General features: G+C 43.2%; 1 protein-coding gene and 1 pseudogene across 1 annotated transcript; one reads left to right on the plus strand and one right to left on the minus strand.

The window, feature by feature from the left end:
- Positions 1–8933: 8933 nt before the first annotated feature.
- On the plus strand, positions 8934–13876 carry LOC127344813 (uncharacterized). Its single transcript, XM_051371148.2, has 8 exons — positions 8934–9291; positions 10102–10246; positions 10322–10472; positions 10557–10682; positions 10764–10844; positions 12259–12451; positions 12521–12791; positions 13373–13876. The coding sequence occupies exons 1-8, from the start codon at positions 9112–9114 to the stop codon at positions 13579–13581; spliced, it is 1356 nt and encodes a 451-aa protein (XP_051227108.1). The 5' UTR covers positions 8934–9111; the 3' UTR covers positions 13582–13876.
- A 1197-nt stretch (positions 13877–15073) lies between these two features.
- Positions 15074–18149, minus strand: LOC127344814 (putative disease resistance RPP13-like protein 1; annotated as a pseudogene).
- Between the last annotated feature and the right edge of the window lie 879 nt (positions 18150–19028).

Here is a 19028-nt window from a genome sequence, read left to right on the forward strand (position 1 = left end):
TAATGTTTTCAATATGTCTTTTATGTGAGTTTTGCTGCGCCGTTCATCCTTGTGTTTGTTTCAAATAACCTTGCTAGCCTAAACCTTGTATCGAGAGGGATTACTTCTCATGCATCCAAAATCCTTGAGCCAACCACTATGCCATTTGTGTCCACCATACCTACCTACTACATGGTATTTCTCCGCCATTCCAAAGTAAATTGCTTGAGTGCTACCTTTAAAATTCCATCATTCACCTTTGCAATATATAGCTCATGGGACAAATAGCTTAAAAACTATTGTGGTATTGAATATGTACTTATGCACTTTATCTCTTATTAAGTTGCTTGTTGTGCGATAACCATGTTCACTGGGGACGCCATCAACTATTCTTTGTTGAATTTCATGTGAGTTGCTATGCATGTTCGTCTTGTCTGAAGTAAGAGAGATCTACCACCTTAATGGTTGGAGCATACATATTGTTAGAGAAGAACATTGGGCCGCTAACTAAAGCCATGATTCATGGTGGAAGTTTTAGTTTTGGACATATATCCTCAATCTCATATGAGAATAATAATTGTTGCCACATGCTTATGCATTAAAGAGGAGTCCATTATCTGTTGTCTATGTTGTCCCGGTATGGATGTCTAAGTTGAGAATAATCAAAAGCGAGAAATCCAAAATGCGAGCTTTCTCCTTAGACCTTTGTACAAAGTGCATGGAGGTACCCCATTGTGACACTTGGTTAAAACATGTGTATTGCGATGATCCGGTAGTCCAAGCTAATTAGGACAAGGTGCGGGCACTATTAGTATACTATGCATGAGGCTTGCAACTTGTAAGATATAATTTACATAACTCATATGCTTTATTACTACCGTTGACAAAATTGTTTCATGTTTTCAAAATAAAAGCTCTAGCACAAATATAGCAATCGACGCTTTCCTCTTTGAAGGACCATTCTTTTTTACTTTTATGTTGAGTCAGTTCACCTATTTCTCTCCACCCCAAGAAGCAAACACTTGTGTGAACTGTGCATTGATTCCTACATACTTGCATATTGCACTTATTATATTACTCTATGTTGACAAATATCCATGAGATATACATGTTACAAGTTGAAAGCAACCGCTGAAACTTAATCTTCCTTTGTGTTGCTTCAATGCTTTTACTATGAATTATTGCTTTATGAGTTAACTCTTATGCAAGACTTATTGATGCTTGTCTTGAAGTACTATTCATGAAAAGTCTTTGCTTTATGATTCACTTGTTTACTCATGTCATATACATTGTTTTGATCGCTGCATTCACTACATATGCTTTACAAATAGTATGATCAAGGTTATGATGGCATGTCACTCCAGAAATTATCTTTGTTATCGTTTTACCTGCTCGGGACGAGCAGAACTAAGCTTGGGGATGCTGATACGTCTCCGACGTATCGATAATTTCTTATGTTCCATGCCACATTATTGATGTTATCTACATGTTTTATGCACACTTTATGTCATATTCGTGCATTTTCTGGAACTAACCTATTAACAAGATGCCGAAGTGCCGCTGTCTTTGTCGCTGTTTTTGGTTTCAGAAATCCTAGTAAAGAAATATTCTCGGAATTGGACGAAATCAACGCCCAGGGTCCTATTTTGCCACGAAGCTTCCAGAAGACCGAAGAGGAGATGAAGTGGGGCCACGAGGTGGCGACACCATAGGGCGGCGCGGCCCAAGCCCTGGCCGCGCCGACCTAGGGTGTGGGCCCCTCGTGCCGCCTCCTGACCTGCCCTTCCGCCTACTTAAAGCCTCCGTCGCGAAACCCCCAGTACCGAGAGCCACGATACGGAAAACCTTCCAGAGACGCCGCCGCCGCCAATCCCATCTCGGGGATTCAGGAGATCGCCTCCGGCACCCTGCCGGAGAGGGGAATCATCTCCCAGAGGACTCTACGCCGCCATGGTCGCCTCCGGAGTGATGTGTGAGTAGTCTACCCCTGGACTATGGGTCCATAGCAGTAGCTAGATGGTTGTCTTCTCCCCATTGTGCTTAATTGTCGGATCTTGTGAGCTGCCTAACATGATCAAGATCATCTATCTGTAATTCTATATGTTGCGTTTGTTGGGATCCGATGAATAGAGAATACTTGTTATGTTGATTATCAAAGTTATGTCTATGTGTTGTTTATGATCTTGCATGCTCTCCGTTACTAGTAGATGCTCTGGCCAAGTAGATGCTTGTAACTCCAAGAGGGAGTATTTATGCTCGATAGTGGGTTCATGTCTCCGTGAATGCGGGAAGTGACAGAAATCTCTAAGATTATGGATGTGCTGTTGCCACTAGGGATAAAACATTGGTGCTATGTTCGAGGACGTAGTTACTGATTACATTACGCGCAATACTTAATGCAATTGTCTGTTGTTAGCAACTTAATACTGGAGGGGGTTTGGATGATAACCTGAAGGTGGACTTTTTAGGCATAGATGCATGCTGGATAGCGGTCTATGTACTTTGTCGTAATGCCCAATTAAATCTCACTATACTCATCATAATATGTATGTGCATGGTCATGCCCTCTTTATTTGTCAATTGCCCAACTGTAATTTGTTAACCCAACATGCTGTTTATCTTATGGGAGAGACACCTCTAGTGAACTGTGGACCCCGGTCCAATTCTCTATACTGAAATACAATCTACTGCAATACTGTTCTACTGTTTTCTGCAAACAATCATCATTCACACTATACATCTAATCCTTTGTTACAGCAAGCCGGTGAGATTGACAACCTCGCTGTTTCGTTGGGGCAAAGTACTTTGGTTGTGTTGTGCAGGTTCCACGTTGGCGCCGGAATCTCTGGTGTTGCGCCGCACTACATCCTGCCACCATCAACCTTCAACGTGCTTCTTGGCTCCTACTGGTTCGATAAACCTTGGTTTCATACTGAGGGAAAACTTGCCGCTGTACGCATCACACCTTCCTCTTGGGGTTCCCAACGGACGCGTGTTGTACGCGTATCAAACTTCCACATCTCGAACAATACCAATTAGAGAGATAGTTTCTCTATTAGCCAGCCGAATAACCACATCAATATCTTCAAGTTCACAAGAACCAATTTCGTGCATAATCTCCGTGTAAAGCTCATAAGGAATAGCACTAATACTTGCACCAATATCACATAAACCATAATAACAATGATCTCCAATTCTAACAGATAGCATAGGAACACTAGCTTTCTTAGACTTATTAGGATGTGAAACAATATTAGAAGCATCCTCACAGAAAATAATATGACCATCCTCCACATTTTCAGTCACAAGATCTTTAACTATTGCAACAGCAGGTTCAACTTTTATTTGTTCTTCAGGTTCTATAGGTTTCTTTTCACTTTTATGAACCGCACTATTTATAACAGAGTACTCCTTCATTTTAGCAGGGAAAGGAATTTTTTCAATATAAGCTTCAGGAATAACATGATCAACAGTTTCAACTACAACACATTTATTTATAGATGAATCAATTTTATCTTTATACGGTTCATGATACTTATCAAAGTTCTTCTTAGGCAATTCATAATGAGAGGCAAAAGCTTTATAAATATTTGCAGCAACTTGAGAATCAAGACCATAAATAGCACTCATATTACGAAATTTATCAGTATCCATAAAAGCTTCAATGCATTTATAATCATAATTTATACCTGATTCTCTATCTTTGTCGTTCTCCCATCCTTCAGTATTTTCCTGGATCCGATTAAGAAGGTCCCTTTTAAACTCTTCTTTGTTGCGTGTGAATGATCCAGAACAAGAAGTATCCAGCAAGGTCTTGTCTTGAAAAGAAAGTCTTGCATAGAAATTATCAATAATAATATTACCAGGAAGCTCATGAATGGGGCATTTGAGCATTAAAAACTTCAATCTCCCCCACGCTTGGGCAATACTCTCTCCATCATGAGGCCAAAAATTATATATGCGGTTCCGATCCTTATGAATTTCACTTGGAGGATAGAACTTAGAATAAAACCGGGGCACAATATCATTCCATTCAAGAGAATCCCCATTATCCAGTAATTTATACCAATGCGCCGCTTTACTGCAGCGATATAGAGAATAGTTTCTTCCTCACTTCATCCATAGCAATACCTGCACACTTGAATAAACCGCATAATTCATGTAAGAACAGTAAATGATCTCCAGGGTGGACAGTTCCATCCCCTGTATAACGGTTATCCACTACACGTTCAATAATTTTCATAGGTATTTTGTATGGTATTTCTTCCTCACCTGGCGCCTCATCCACTACCTTTGCAGTAGTAGTAGATTTTCCAAATAAAAACTCAAGAGAGGATCTCTCCATAATGAATTATGGCAGCAGGTAGAAATAAAATCAGCACAAACAGTAGAAATTTCCCTTACCAATTCCACTTACCAATAGCGCTTCACTCCCCGGCAACAGCGCCAGAAAATAGTCTTGATGACCCACAAGTATAGGGGGTGTATCGTAGTATCTTCGATAAGTAAGAATGTCGATCCCAACGAGGAGCAGAAGGTGTTGACAAGTAGTTTTGATGAAGGATTCACTGTAAATGCTCACAGACAAGTATTCAGGGGGTTTTGATGTAGCAGTTGAATAAAGTACGAGTAAGTAAAGTGCGAGAGAAATAATTGCAGCGAGTGGCCCAATCCTTTTTAGCACAAAGGACAAGCCGGTTTGTTTACTTATAATGACCAAACGTTCTCGAGGACACACGGGATTTTAGTCTAGTGCTTTCGCTACATACGGCTAATTAATCTTCATTGTTTTGATAAGTGTTGTGTGGGTGAACCTATGCTAATGTACCGCCCTTCCTAGGACTAATACATACTTGTGATTATACCCCTTGCAAGCATCCGCAACTACAAGAAAGTAATTAAGATAAATCTAACCACAGCCTTAAACTCTGAGATCCTGCTATCCCTCCTGCATCGATATACCAACGGGGGTTTAGGTTTCTGTCACTCCGGCAACCCCGCAATTGGTAAACGAGTACAAGATGCATTCCCCTAGGCCCATAAAGGTGAAGTGTCGTGTAGTCGACGTTCACACGACACCACTAGAAGAATAACACCACAACTTAAATATCATAACATTGAATATTACTCAACCATACTTCACTACTAACATTTAGACTTCACCCATGTCCTCAAGAACTAAACGAACTACTCACGAGACATCATATGGAACATGATCAGAGGTGATATGATGATGAATAACAATCTGAACATAAACCTTGGTTCAACGGTTTCACTCAATAACATCAATAACAAGTAGAAATCAACACCGGGAGAGTTTCCCCTATCAAACAATCAAGATCAAACCCAAATTGTTACAGCGGTGATGATGTGCAGCGGTGGAGACGACGGTGATGATGATGGAGATGATGATGATGATGATGGTGATGGAGATGATGTCCAGCTCGATGACGGTGACGATGGCGTCGATTTCCCCCTCCGGGAGGGAATTTCCCCGGCGGATCTCACCACGGGAGAGCTCTTTTCTCTCTCGGTGTTCTCCGCCCCGCAGAGGCGGCTGTGACTCTTCGCGACTTATCCCCCCGAGCTTAGGTTTTCGTGACGAAGAAATACGCGAAGGAGAGGAGGCCAGAGGGGGCTGTGGGCCCCCTCCCCACATGGCGGCGCGGCCAGGGCAGGGCCTGCGCCGGCCTGTGAGGGGGGCCCATGGTGGCCCTCCTCGGCTCCTCCTTCTGGCTCTCGTCATCCTCTGGAAACATAGGATTTTTCATATAACTTTCGTCAATTGTTGATCTTCCGAAATATTGCATTCTGACGGTGCTTTTTCCAGCAGAATCCTGACTCTGGTGCGCGATCCTCCAATAATCATGAATCATGCAAAATAGATGAAATAACATAAGTATCATCTCCAAATATGAAATATATCAATGAATAACAGCAAATTATGATATAAAATAGTGATGCAAATTGGACGTATCATCGGGGCAGGAGCCGAGGAGGCCTGTCAGCAGCCCGGCCCAGCCGGGGCACATGCTGGGCGGGGGAGCAGGCCGCGCGGTGGGGCGAGTGGGCCAGGGGAGGCGACCCAGGTGGGGAGGCGCCCGGTCGGGCCGGGGCACATGCCGGCGGGACGGTGGCCGCCGGATCCTGGGCCGGACCCATGCCGGATGGCCCTCTGGAGGCGGCCCGGCTAACACAGGCGCCAGAGCCGGTGCAGACCGGGTGGGCCGGCAGGCCGGTCGGCGACTGGCCACTTCCTCCCCTTTTTATTTTTATTTCCCATTTTCCTTTTCTTTAATAAAAAATGCTCCCGAGCTTCGAATTGAATGAAACCAATTTTGTTTAAAAGATAACAACAAATGCTATCCTATAGAAAGTGAAAACACAAGAATATGTAGGAGGGGATTTTATCATGAATATAAAAAGGTAGAACCTTACATCATGAATAACCGGTAAAATCACCCAACCTTGAAAATGTCATAGAAGAGTCATACGAATTCCGTTTTCGATGATCTTGGGCTTGTTGTAAAGCTAGCAACAAGCTCAAGAACCTCTCACAGAGAAACACCAAGAAGCAATAGGGATATGCAAAGTATGCAAAGGATTGAGCTCCCTAAGATGATGCGATCAAGTTACCCAACCGAAAAGCCCCTCTTGATAGTGCGGCTATCTATCCTATAATCCGGTCTCCCAACAACCACCTTGAGACCGGTAAAAGGAAAACCTAGTCAAGGCCATACTTTTGCCTTGCACATCCTGCTTGATCTTGATGATAGCTCTTCAAGCTCTACTGAAGCCGGAATGCCTTACTTGATCATCGTTACTCCGTGAAGACTCACAAATGCTCCCTCATACACTATGATGGGAAAGCTCCATTGTTGTACATCTTCACATGTCCATTATCATCAAATGGATGACAAGCTTCAAGCATATGATCCTCTTGAGATGCTCAACTTGAACTTGCCCAACTCAACCTTGATGACGATCACCACTTGCCGTCATCCTCTCATGGGCTAAATGAGATCTTACTTTTGATGCATGCCCATGCATGCCCATGGAAAGATACCATGTGACTTCACATGGCACATTCTTCATGCTTCATGTGTTGACCAAACTTGAATCTATTCTTCACTCTTTGTATTGGTCAACCTTGTATCTTCTCATGCTCTATTATACTATCTTGATCGATGATCTTGATGCCAATACACAAGGTCTTTATCTTCATGGCATCCATACTTGAATCCAACACATGGAATACAAGTAGTACCTATGGAATATTCCTTCATATAAACTCAATGAAAAACATTAGTCCATAGGGGTTGTCATTAATTACCAAAACCACACATAGGGGCAATATACCCTTACATCATCAACAGGTTCAGATTGTCCAGAAGTGGGATTTTCAGCTATAACCATATCTGTAGGTAGAACATTCACAGTGTGCTCAGTTTCATCAGTTTCCGTGTCTTCCTTTCCATCTAAATTCAGTCTTCTTTTTGCAGTAGAATCATTTGGAGGGGTTTTATCCAAGACCATATCCTTAGAGGGACTCGCTACCGTATCATCCAGTTCTCCTTCGGCTGCTAAGCCCTCCAGGGTAACCAAAGCCTTATCGCGCCAGTTATGTTTATCACCTAAACCCCTTCCCAGGGGATTTGTGTTTGCACCAGATGTTGGAGGACCCATGCCACGTCCACGGCCAAATTGCGGCCTTCTTCCCACTCAGCTCGGCCAGTACCACGGCCGCTTCAACGTCTGTATCCGAGGCTTCGTCCCGACCAAGTGTCTCTGTCTGCTTTTAAGAAGTCTCCCCATTTCAACTTGTCATCATCGTGTTCTCCTGTACCACATTCGAGATGACCATGACCGAAGAAGCCACAGGCACCACATAAGCGAGGGATCTTTTCATATTGCACTTGATAGTATTCTCGTTCACGATTTCTCGAGATTGTAACCACCCTTGCAATGTTTTTCCTCACATCGAGCCTCACCCTAACTCGGACAAAGTTTCCCTGACCTTGAACATTAGTCTCCACCTTGATGACCTTGCCAACTTTCTTCTCAGCTAGATTCTTGATCAGAGATTCATTACGATATCCTTTTGGGAGTTTGTGGATTTGGATCCATGTATCAAAGAAGTTCAGATCAATCGACTCGGGGTCTACCAAGCCATCATACTCTTCTATACAGACAATGTTCTGTCGGAATAGCTAGGGACCATCCTCCTTCACCTTCAACCAATCTCCAAGACATGAGCAGTGAATAAGTTACCTTCAACATGATTAAACTCGATGTGATGAGCAGGTGACCAGGCGTTTCTCATGTTCTGTTCGAAAGCCAATGGGCTAAACACCGTAGATGTATGGACTTTGGCGAGAGCCAGCCACTTGAGACCCTGCTTAGGAGCAGACTCCTCTTCCTCGAAGACTAGATCATCCAACTCGTCATCATGAATACCCAGACGTTGAAGCAGATCTCTAATAGCCTCAGTTTTCTTGCTTCCCGAGCCACTCGCCTGATTCGACGGGTTTGCAGGACTCGCCATGGCGAGAAGAAAAAGTCCCGCTTCCAAAACCTTAGGAGCGACCCGGAAGAAGAAGAAGCGCCGAAACGAGAGAGAGAAACCGAGGAGCAGACGGAGAACAGGCGACCAGCAAACCCATCCGAGACGGAGGGAAGCAGATAACCCCCGACCGGCTCGAAGTCCGACAACGGGGTGGAGAAGCCCTAGATCGCGAGGCGGCGGCTAGGTCCGAAGCTATTTCTATTACCAAGAGCCCATCCTCCTTCCGCACTGTTGCACGTTTTGTTCTTGGCAGCTCGTGTTACGGCCGTGTACAATCCACAGCGGATACGTGCGTTTTACGCCGTCAGATGGGCACTGTACGGCAGTGGCCAAAGAGTGTGGCAGTTAGCCAGTTACTGGTATTTGTTTCAGAAAAGCCCTCGCACTACCTTCTATTCAAGAACACCGATATAGTGGTACCCGGCTCCACCTCGGGCCTCAACCCTAACCCCCTACGACCCCCTCCACGGAGCCAAAGCTCCGGCGAGATGCCCATCGACGCTTCGGCGTGACGCAGCATCTCGTCGGCGGCGAGATAGGGGCGTGAAGGACGGGGGTGGCGCGAGATGGACGCGAGGCCTCGGCCGTCCTGCGGGCGTAGGGTGACGGCCAAGAAGCGGCCGAGGCCGGCGGATGTGTCCTCCAACAGCGCGCGGAAGCTGCAGCGGCGTGAGGTTGCGGCGTTTCCCGCACGCAACTTCGCCGTGAGAAGCACGCGGGAGCGGTTCCGCAACATCCAGCTCCAGGTCCGAGACGCGCCCCCCTCCTCCCAACTGTCCCGTTGTCAATTCTGAGTGTAGTAGGGTTTAAGGAGATAATAATTCTTTAAAGATCTGAAATTGTGGGAAGAATCGGATCCACAGAGCCCAGGTGATGTGAGGTACTATTATATAGAGTGCCGTGCGAGAAGGAAAGTTTTGATAAAAAAAATTACTTCTTTTTAGAATTCTTTATTACTTGTGCACTAGCTTCACTCTTGTTAAGTAACAGGGCTCTTAATAGTGCATCGCGGATTTGCATCAGTAGCGCTGTAATTGGATGATAATAAGATGAGAAAAGATTTGTTCTTTATGCTGTATTCCTATTGTTGATGGTCTGGGTGGTCATTTCCAGGACAATTTGGTTTGTTTTACGAAATATATCTCTGAAATATCTCGACAGGGCAACTTATAACTGGATGAAACAAATACGCCCTTTCATATTTTGATTGCCAGCCTTGGAAAAGGATGATTTCTCTGTCAGCTCTGACTCTTAGAACCTGAAGTAGATTTTACAAGCTAGATTCGAGTGATTGATTCAGTTAGTCCATTCACCTATTCTGTTTAGGGATCCAGCCTTGGCCAGTTAAGTTTGTTATCATTCACTCACCCAGTTCTTAGCACTTAATGGTCAACAGCGACTCTTGAGTTGCTTGATTTTGTGAATAATATTCCTTGTTAAGACTGCCCTTTCCTTTCTGCCTGTGCTTTTTTCCCCTTTCAATCTGCTAGTGACATAAGCATAACGTATTATGTGGCATTCTTAATAACATAAGTTTTTTTTCATATTTTTTCTAGGAAGAGTTCGATACCTATGATCCTAAGGAGAATAGGTCGCTACTTCCTTTCTTGAGTAAACGGTCTGAAATTATCGAGATAGTTGGAGCCCGTGATATTATATTTGCTTTATCACAGTTGGGAGTCTGTGCTGCATTCAGTAGAGGTACACCTGTTTTGGACTTATGATAATGGCTGGTTCTCTTTTCAACAACCATCCTAATAGTTCCTTTGTTTCCAGTGACAAACCAGCGGATTTGCTTTCTAAATGGAAGTCCAGATGAAGTCATCCGCAGTTTGTTTTATAACAAGAACAATGACTCGCTTATAACTGTATCAGTTTATGGCTCTGAAAATTTCAGTGCCTTAAGATGCAGGACAACTCGAATTGAGTGAGTTTGAATTTCTGTGTTCCTGTTACAGTACCAGGCTTCTACTTTTGTCATAGTATATTTAAATAATATTTTGCTCTTAAGGTATATACGCCGTGGAAAGCCAGATGGTGGTTACCCTCTTTTTGAGACAGAATCGTTGAAGTGGCCAGGTTTCGTGGAGTTTGATGATGTAAACGGAAAGGTGTTGACTTACTCTGCACAAGACAGGTAACAAACTCGCTACATTTCTAAGGGAAAGAAAAAAAAATACTTTGTATGAGTTATGACACTATGTTCTCATTTAAACAGTACTTATAAGGTGTTTGATTTGAAGAACTACACACTGCTGTACACGATATCTGATAAAGATGTTCAAGAGATAAAAATCAGGTAAGGGAATATCTCTTCATTTGTTTTCCTAAATTACATTGGCATCGTACAACAATCTTGGTTTTTGTTTCTGTGTCACTTTTCTGTTCTCGTGCAAGACTGACATAATATTTTTGTTTGACATCTTTTTTCTCGTGATTAGAAGTACAAGCAAGCCCTTTAGATTCAGCTTGCGGTTGTGTTGCACTGAACTTATTTTTTCATCTGATGTGAGAAAGTAGGTGTTGAGATGGAAAAAAAAATTATTAGTCAAACAACAAATAGGAAAAGGCTGGTTAGGAAAACATGATTATCGCAATTTAACATGATGACATACATGATTATCATAATTCAACGCGATGACAAACACAGCTTATTTCATGTTGTAACTACATGGTAGAATGGCCAGAATTCTATATTACTACCGAGATCATTTTGACATCAATTCTGTATTTCACCGTTTCTCCTTCAGCCATTCATCTGATATGTTCTAGAGCGGAAAATTGTTAGCAACTAATTAGGTAAAGTATGCTGAAAGCAGGTAAGCTAACCTTTTTTAGTATCACTACCTGATAACTGAGGATTGAAGAAACATATAAGTGTGCGCTTGTGCATTTTTAGAGGTTTTTCATGTTTCGGCAAGCAATTCTACGGATTTTGTTTTGAAGGAAAAACAGTTTGTTACTACGGGGCAGGTTCGGCATACCACATAGCATTTCTGTGCACTGTTCTCTACAGCAACAAGGGCTACCATTCACGTTAACTATGCCAAGTAGAACTGTATCATGCAGGGTCTAGTGGGTAACTAAGATTTACGACTAGTACATTGTCTTCTAATTTAAATTAGATTTGGCTGTTATTCATATTTGCATCCACACATCTATTAGCTATCCATTTTATGGGACTGGACTATATAAGCCATGCCACCATTTTCTCTTACCAGGAAACAAGAAAGAATTAACATGTCATTCTTTTCTCCAGTCTCCTGTCTCCCCTAAAAAAGTCATGCTGCCAGACTGTCCTTGCGGTCGTATTAACAATGTAATGATTTAAGGAACATCATAATGCACCTTATCTTTGTTAAATGGAGAAGCTAATGGTGAAAATTTGGGAATAAGTGAATTATATTTACGAAACGCGCTTCAGAAAGAAGTGATGAATAGCGGAAATGTTACGGTAAACCATTGGCCAAAAAATACACTGTTTTCATAATATTGTGTAATGTAGTTTGGAGAGAGCTGGAACATTATTACAAGTTTTTTGGACAAAGATATATTCTTTGCCACTTTGAAGATGTGATTAGTTTATTGTTTTTCTTTAAAGAGAATATGGCTGGATTGATCGAATTTTTTTTATTGTGCACAATGTCCATTGAAGAGGATTTTTAGCTCACATAATTAATTATGTCTTATTGCTTCTTGTTGCCTTCTCACAGCCCTGGTATAATGCTATTGATCTACTCTAGAAAAAGGGGATATATTCCTCTTGAGATTCTTTCTATTGAGGATGGGAAGCGGTTGAAGTCATTCAGACATCTTCTTCACCGCAATAAGAAGGTTGATTTCATCGAGCAATTCAATGAAAAACTTCTAGTGAAACAGGACGGAGAGAACCTTCAGATTCTTGATGTAAGCATTTTGCCTTTAATATAGATGGCGTGAAATAAATGCAATCTAATTTTCTGCTTCTTACTGCAGGTAAGAAATTTTAAGACAACAGAAGTGAGCAGCAGTGAGTTTGTGACTCCATCAGCTTTTATTTTTCTATACGAGATGCAGCTGTTCCTGACATTCCGCAATCGTTCAGTATCTGTTTGGAATTTCCGTGGTGAATTGGTGACATCCTTTGAGGATCATTTGTTGTGGCATCCCGATTGCAATACGAACAGTATATACATAACTAGCAACCAAGACCTTATTATATCTTATTGCAAAGCTGACCCGGATGATCCATCTTCACAGGACAATGGTAACATTTAAACTCATGCTTCAACATGTACAACTTACGTGTTTAATTGGTAATGAAGTTGTAGTCTGCTTGATGCATTTGACTAATTGACTTACTATGATTGTTGATCCTCTCTGTCAATCCTGCTACCTTTTATCCATTATTATATTGCTTCTAGCCATGTTAGATTTAGTTTGTGGTGCTATCAATTTTCTCTTCGATTGGAGGCACTGCTCCCACGTTTTAGGTCATTTTGATGATTGATGCATGCGATTCTCAGTACTGCTCAAAGTGTGTGTCAGTAAAGTTTCTTCTCTTTGTTTTGACTTGTACAAATGGTAGAATAGGACTGCTCCGTTGTTTATTTCAAGGGGTAGCCTGTGATCACTGAATTTGAGTGTGATGTTTTCCAAATTCTCCATTTAGTAATTTTAAAGGAAACATGCATGAGAAAGTATGTCAAGTTACATTTGTGCTAATTGCAATTCCTTTTAAATTTACGCAAAATAACTCCTTTTACTTGCTGAAGTACATACATGAGGAGGATGCCACTATTTATCCCCGCATAATCCTTCTAATTTTTTACTTTGGTTCATATGCAGCTTGTTCGATAAACATCAGCGAGATATTGACAGGAAAATGTGTGGCTAAGATAAAGGCAGGGAACCTCTGCAAACAAAAGAAGTCGTCGAACTTTCAGTGCACGCCTTCAGAGGCCCTTTCAGACATCACATCCCTGTACTACGATGAAGAGCGTGAAGAGATCTACACCGGAAACCAACAAGGCCTTGTCCATGTGTGGTCAAATTAGCAGCTCCTCAGGCAGGCTAGGTTACATCAGGCACCAAAGAATAGTCGTCGTTATCTTCCGCAGGCCTTCATGGTGGGAATGCAGGATGCTAGTCGTTTGTGTATAGTTTAGTAAGGTAGTTCACCATCCATCCAGCCACTTCTTATCTGTTGCCAGGTTACATTGGTCGCCTATTTTTGGGGTCCGAGTTAGTTTCCAAAGATGTTTACCATAGGTTTCATCTGAGAGGAAAAGGCATCGGGTGTGTTGTTGAGGATATTGCCTCAGAAGCTATTTATCTGATTCTAGTTTTGAAGTGCACTTTCCTAGAGAGAGAGAGAGAGAGAGAGGAGAGGGAGAGGGAGAGGGAGAGAGAGAGGGCCTCTCCCTCCCCCTCCCCCTCCCTCCCTCTCCCTCTCCCTCTCCCTCCCTCCCCCTCCCTCTCCCTCTCCCTCTCTCCCGCTCTCTCTCTCTCGCTCCCTCTCTCTCTCTCTCTCTCTCTCTCTCTCTCTCTCTTGCAAAGATGTAACATTCATCCATCCTAAGCGAACCGTATAGAGTGCAAGATTTGAGCCCTCAGGAACAAGAAAGTACAACAGAGAGAAGACGCAAACAAAGGGTGCACATTCCTGACCTCAAAGGAAACTGAGCTCAAGCCACCGCTGCCATCCATGCCCACATTGGCAAAGCTCAACAAGGGAATAGGGCCTCCCAATGGGGGTTAAAAGTGAAGGTGAAGGGATTCGGCATCTGGTATTTCAACTCCGGCAACCCAGATCGTCGCTGTGCAGATGAGATGAAGACCTTCAAGAACAGCTCTATTACCCATAGGTCGTCTGAAGAAGCCATAGGCTGATCAATCCGCCGACCTCCGTCTGCTGCCACAGCAGTGAAGAGAAAGTGGTGATGGAAAGCACCCTCAGGCACCAGATCTGCCACCGACATCCATCTTATTACACTATGGAAGACAAACACACAACAGGGAAGAACCCTGCTCCAGTTTTAGATGCATCGTGTATTGCCCCCCTTATCTCACTGACGTTGGGCCCAACGAGGTACTAGGCCCGTTGTTTAGCAGGTTGCCTGGAAACTGGAGTAAAGTAGTAAAGCAAATACACAAGAGAAAAAAACCTCGTTTATGGCAAAAATATACCACTCCCTCTGTCCTAAAATGAGTGTCTCAAAACTATAACAAATACATCGTGTCTACACGAAATTGAGACACTTATTTTAGGATGGAGGTAGTAGTATTGTATTGCACGGTGTACCATTGCACTAATTCCACATTCATCTACAGCAACATTGCAAAAAACAGAGACTGCCCTTCATAGTTCACGATTTTCCCCGAGATAGCTGCTTGAAAACGTACTTGAAAGCCTCTGACATTACTCTGCCTTTTGCCAAGTTCCAAGGCCCTGGCACAACTCTAGTTCACGCTTCTCTACTGGGGTTTTACCTTCAGCACACTGCACACATTTGTCAGCTTACTCTTTCTTCAGGTGCACCATCTTCCTGCAACAACCGGGATATATATATGGTTGGGTATGATTTCCAGTCAAACATGTTTTACGGGAACAGTGGAACACATGTTTACAGACCAAAAATACAAAATGCTAGTGGAGAAATGAATCCCCAAATCATCCTAGGTGCGCAAATATGACCAGTCAATTACTAAAAAGAATCCCTTACAAAGCTGGAGACAGTGACATGAAGTTATGCTCCTGTTTGTAAAGGCCTCCACTCCAGCCCCAGGTTCAGTTCAGTACAGCAAAGGCCTCCGGACCCATCAAATTCAGAACCTAGCGTCTTCAGATCCAGGGCACCTGCTCAAAAGAAAAACAGGACACTTCCTTCACCGGCTGACTACACATCAAGGACATGCACATCTTTAGCATTGATAGGCTTCCTAATGCGCGCTTCATCCGTCCAACTGAAGTGCGCCATCAGTCCTAAGTTGCCACCATTAATTCGACATAAAATATTAATTAAGAAACAAAAAAATAAAAATGAAGACAATCCATTGTAATTAAGCAACAGTTATTGACGAGCACATAAGACCAAGTAGTATATTATACGAAATGCATTGTTTGTCTCAATAGTAGATCAAGGCTTCAATAAACTAATATATGTTTATGGAAGCGCACGTGTCCAGCAAATAGGTCTAGATGATGCAGATATTATAAATTTGAAAGAGCAATTATGACAAGAGGGGACAATACGGGTTTCCAATGCTAGCAAGTTAGAGCAATATAGATCACTTGGTATTGAGTACGCCTGAAATCTCCTGCCATGGAAATCTACTGGAGTTATTTTGGAATATGTATAAGCACAGTAGGTCGCGTTCTATGTTAGATAAGCATATATAACGGCATACAACTGGATAAACATTGCAATTTTATGCATGTGAGAATATGGATTACGGTTAAGAGAATCAAATATGCAGTCTTCTTACCTTGTGCTTCTGTTTCGATGCATCTAACTGGTAGGCAGCGTGTAGACATCCAGGTCTTCGCCATGAAGTCGCTGGTGCTGCTTTTGAAGCCCAGGCACCAAGCGAGATGAGATCTCTTGCATATCCCCACCCAGCCATAGTTGCCGCAAACTTCCCAACCCTTCTATATAGCTCAAGTTTAGACAACCATGTACACGCAGTTCTGACACTTGAGGGAGGTTGCAGATCCTCTCAAGGCATTCACAGTTCTTAATAATGAGCTCGGAGAGCAGTGGGAAATTCTCCGCGACCTTCAAGTTACTTGTCCCAATTAATTTGAGCTTCTTCAAGCTGGTGGTATCCTCCCCAAGCTGTCGCGGTAGAGCTCTCAGCTTCGGTCAATTGTAGAGTCCCAACACCACCAGACGAGGCAACATTTGCAGTCTTGCAGATTGGGCATCCTCTTCACGGATCTCAACAGGTACATCCTCTCCCCCTCCATCAGCAGCAGCAGATGCTTCTTCATTATCAAAAAAGGACCACTCCTCCCAGTTTGGCATATCCTTGATGACCAACCATTCAAGTTTAGGGAAAGCAACCAACTCATTGCATACGGGATCACCCTTCCTGCAGCCCACAAATTCAGGTCCAACCTTGGTAACAGCATACACTCTCTCAATTTTCAGAAATTACAAGTTGGGTAGCTGCCCAATTGGCGGAAGATCCACATATAATTTGAAATCTTTCAGGTGCAAGTGTATTAATGAAGACAAAGAGGTGGTGCCAAACCAGGTGGGATACCGCCGACCAAAGAATCGATTAATAGCTAGGTTTTCCAGATTGCTCGGAGGAATTAGCTGCTCAATGACATCCTCAGTATTGCTAACATCTTCTTCTGAATATGACCCCTCTCCATGTTCAGTCCACGATAGTACTAGTTCTTTTAGATGATTTATCTGTCAGTACTGCATTTGTACTATTATGAGCCGCTCTTTCTAATTTAGCCAGACGGAGAAATCTTATTTGTGGCAGGGAAGACAACTCGTCCAACTTCCATCCATGAAGGGAATTACCATTATCACGTCCATCACCAACAGGAAATCCATGTAATTCAGTGAGGAACTTCAGTTTTCCTATACCTTTTGGAACCTGATTTATTTCTGTACTAATAAGATTAAGAGATCTTAAACTGCACAACTGGGTCACCGCTGAAGGAAGACTATGCAAAACATGACAACCTTTTAAGTTTAATACTTGAAGATTTATTAGGGAGCCAATGGATTCCGGAATATACGATATGCCAGTATAATCTAGATTAAGTAGTCGTAGATGTATCAGTTTTCCTATATAATGTGGTATGCTTTGTACAAGTGAGTAATTCAATACCAAAACACGAAGAAGCAGAAATCTCTTGAACAATGTATCCTCAATTCTCCGTGGACCAGGAACAGTTATGAAAGTCCTCACCTTAACTTCAACCTTATCCATGGTAGGAAACACTAATTTATCCTTCTCTGTGACAGCAGTAACACGCTGCAGTTTAGATATATTTTCACCCCCTAATGTTTCAACATCTCCAATGAACTTTCTTCTCTTGATAGATTTAATGCAAGCTGTCTTAAGATGTCATGCATTCAGTCAGCTCAAAAAATGTGTTGTCTGAATGGAGAAGATTCCGATGGATTAGCTCATAGTAGTACTCTTCTGCTATTTCTTCTAGTAGTTGGCCTTGTTGCTCCTCCATGAAGCCTTCGGCGATCCATAGCTTGGTAATTACACCACGGTGAATGATAGAATCTTCAGTATACAAATCACAATAAAGGAAACACTGCTTCAAACGATGCGGTAACTCATCGTAGCTTAAATACAGAGCTCCTTCTATTTCATCAGAGAGCATGCTCTGGGAGCCTGCATATTTGCCCAAAAACTTTTTCCACTCATTCTCCGTTAGATCTCTGCTTGCCAAAGCACCAGCGGTAACCTTTATTGCTAGAGGGAGGCGACCACATTTATGAACAATCTTAATCCCTGTGTTCCTTAAAGTTTGCATCTCTTTCTGTTCTCTTCATCAATGTTCATGCTCTTCCAAAGTAGCTCCCATCCCACCTCTTCTGACATGAGATCAACTTTATGGGTATGTTGTATGCCTATTCTCATTGCAATTTGATCACCTCATGTGGTTACTAATATTACGGCTGCCGCTGCTGCGTGTAATGGAGGTCTTAATAAATCGGACCATACATTGGAATGCCACACATCATCTAGAACCAGAAAGAAACTCTTTCCTTCAATTTTCTCTGCAGCTCTGCTATGGTTTCACCTTGCTCATGATACACACCAATATTTTTTTGCGAAAACGCAAAAGCATTGCGTTTCGATTGATAGAAAAGAAGGTTATATGGACAAGTCCCCGAGAGGACGAACACCCCGCCTTACAACTTGACCCAAGAAAGAGAACCTATCCTAGGGGAGGAGTTGGCGAACACCCCGGGCCCCCGCGTCTGTCCATTGCCGCGTCCAAATCCTCCACGCCGTGAGCATGATTATCGACGAGGTGCCTTTGCGCAGCTGGCGAGGGGCGGTCCGCACCACCAGCGACCACCACTCCGCGAAGTCGCCCTCAACTGTGGGAGGACCTGAGGTGGATCGTATCCACGAGAGGACCTCATACCAGACCGTCCTGGAGAATGAGCACCCACTGAGTAGGTGCGTCATGGTTTCCACCGACTGGTCACAGAGCGGGCATCTAGGCGCATGTGGTAAACCACGTCGCGTCAGTCTCTCACCCGTCCAACATCTGTCCAAGCATGCCAGCCAAATGAAGAACTTCACCCTCGGTGGCGCCCAAGATTTCCAATTCAACCTCCAGGAACCTGAGATGATGGCCTCCTGGAAGAGGGTGTCATAGCATGAGCGAGAGGTGTATTGGCCATCCGTCATCCAGTGCCAAAGCAACCGATCTTGGTCCGAAGACAGGTGTATGTCTCCGAGTCTACCCCATAACTGCCGTACTGCCAAAGTGCGAGGACACTTGGCG

This window comes from Lolium perenne, chromosome 3 (assembly GCF_019359855.2).
Source record: "Lolium perenne isolate Kyuss_39 chromosome 3, Kyuss_2.0, whole genome shotgun sequence".
Taxonomy (NCBI): domain Eukaryota; kingdom Viridiplantae; phylum Streptophyta; class Magnoliopsida; order Poales; family Poaceae; genus Lolium; species Lolium perenne.

Coding starts and splice junctions, on each gene's coding strand:
- LOC127344813 (XM_051371148.2), top strand. CDS start 9,112: ATGGACGCGAGGCCTCGGCCGTCCTGCGGGCGTAGGGTGACGGCCAAG. Junction 10,683..10,763: donor ACTTACTCTGCACAAGACAG/GTAACAAACTCG, acceptor TCATTTAAACAG/TACTTATAAGGTGTTTGATT. Junction 12,452..12,520: donor AGAACCTTCAGATTCTTGAT/GTAAGCATTTTG, acceptor TTCTTACTGCAG/GTAAGAAATTTTAAGACAAC.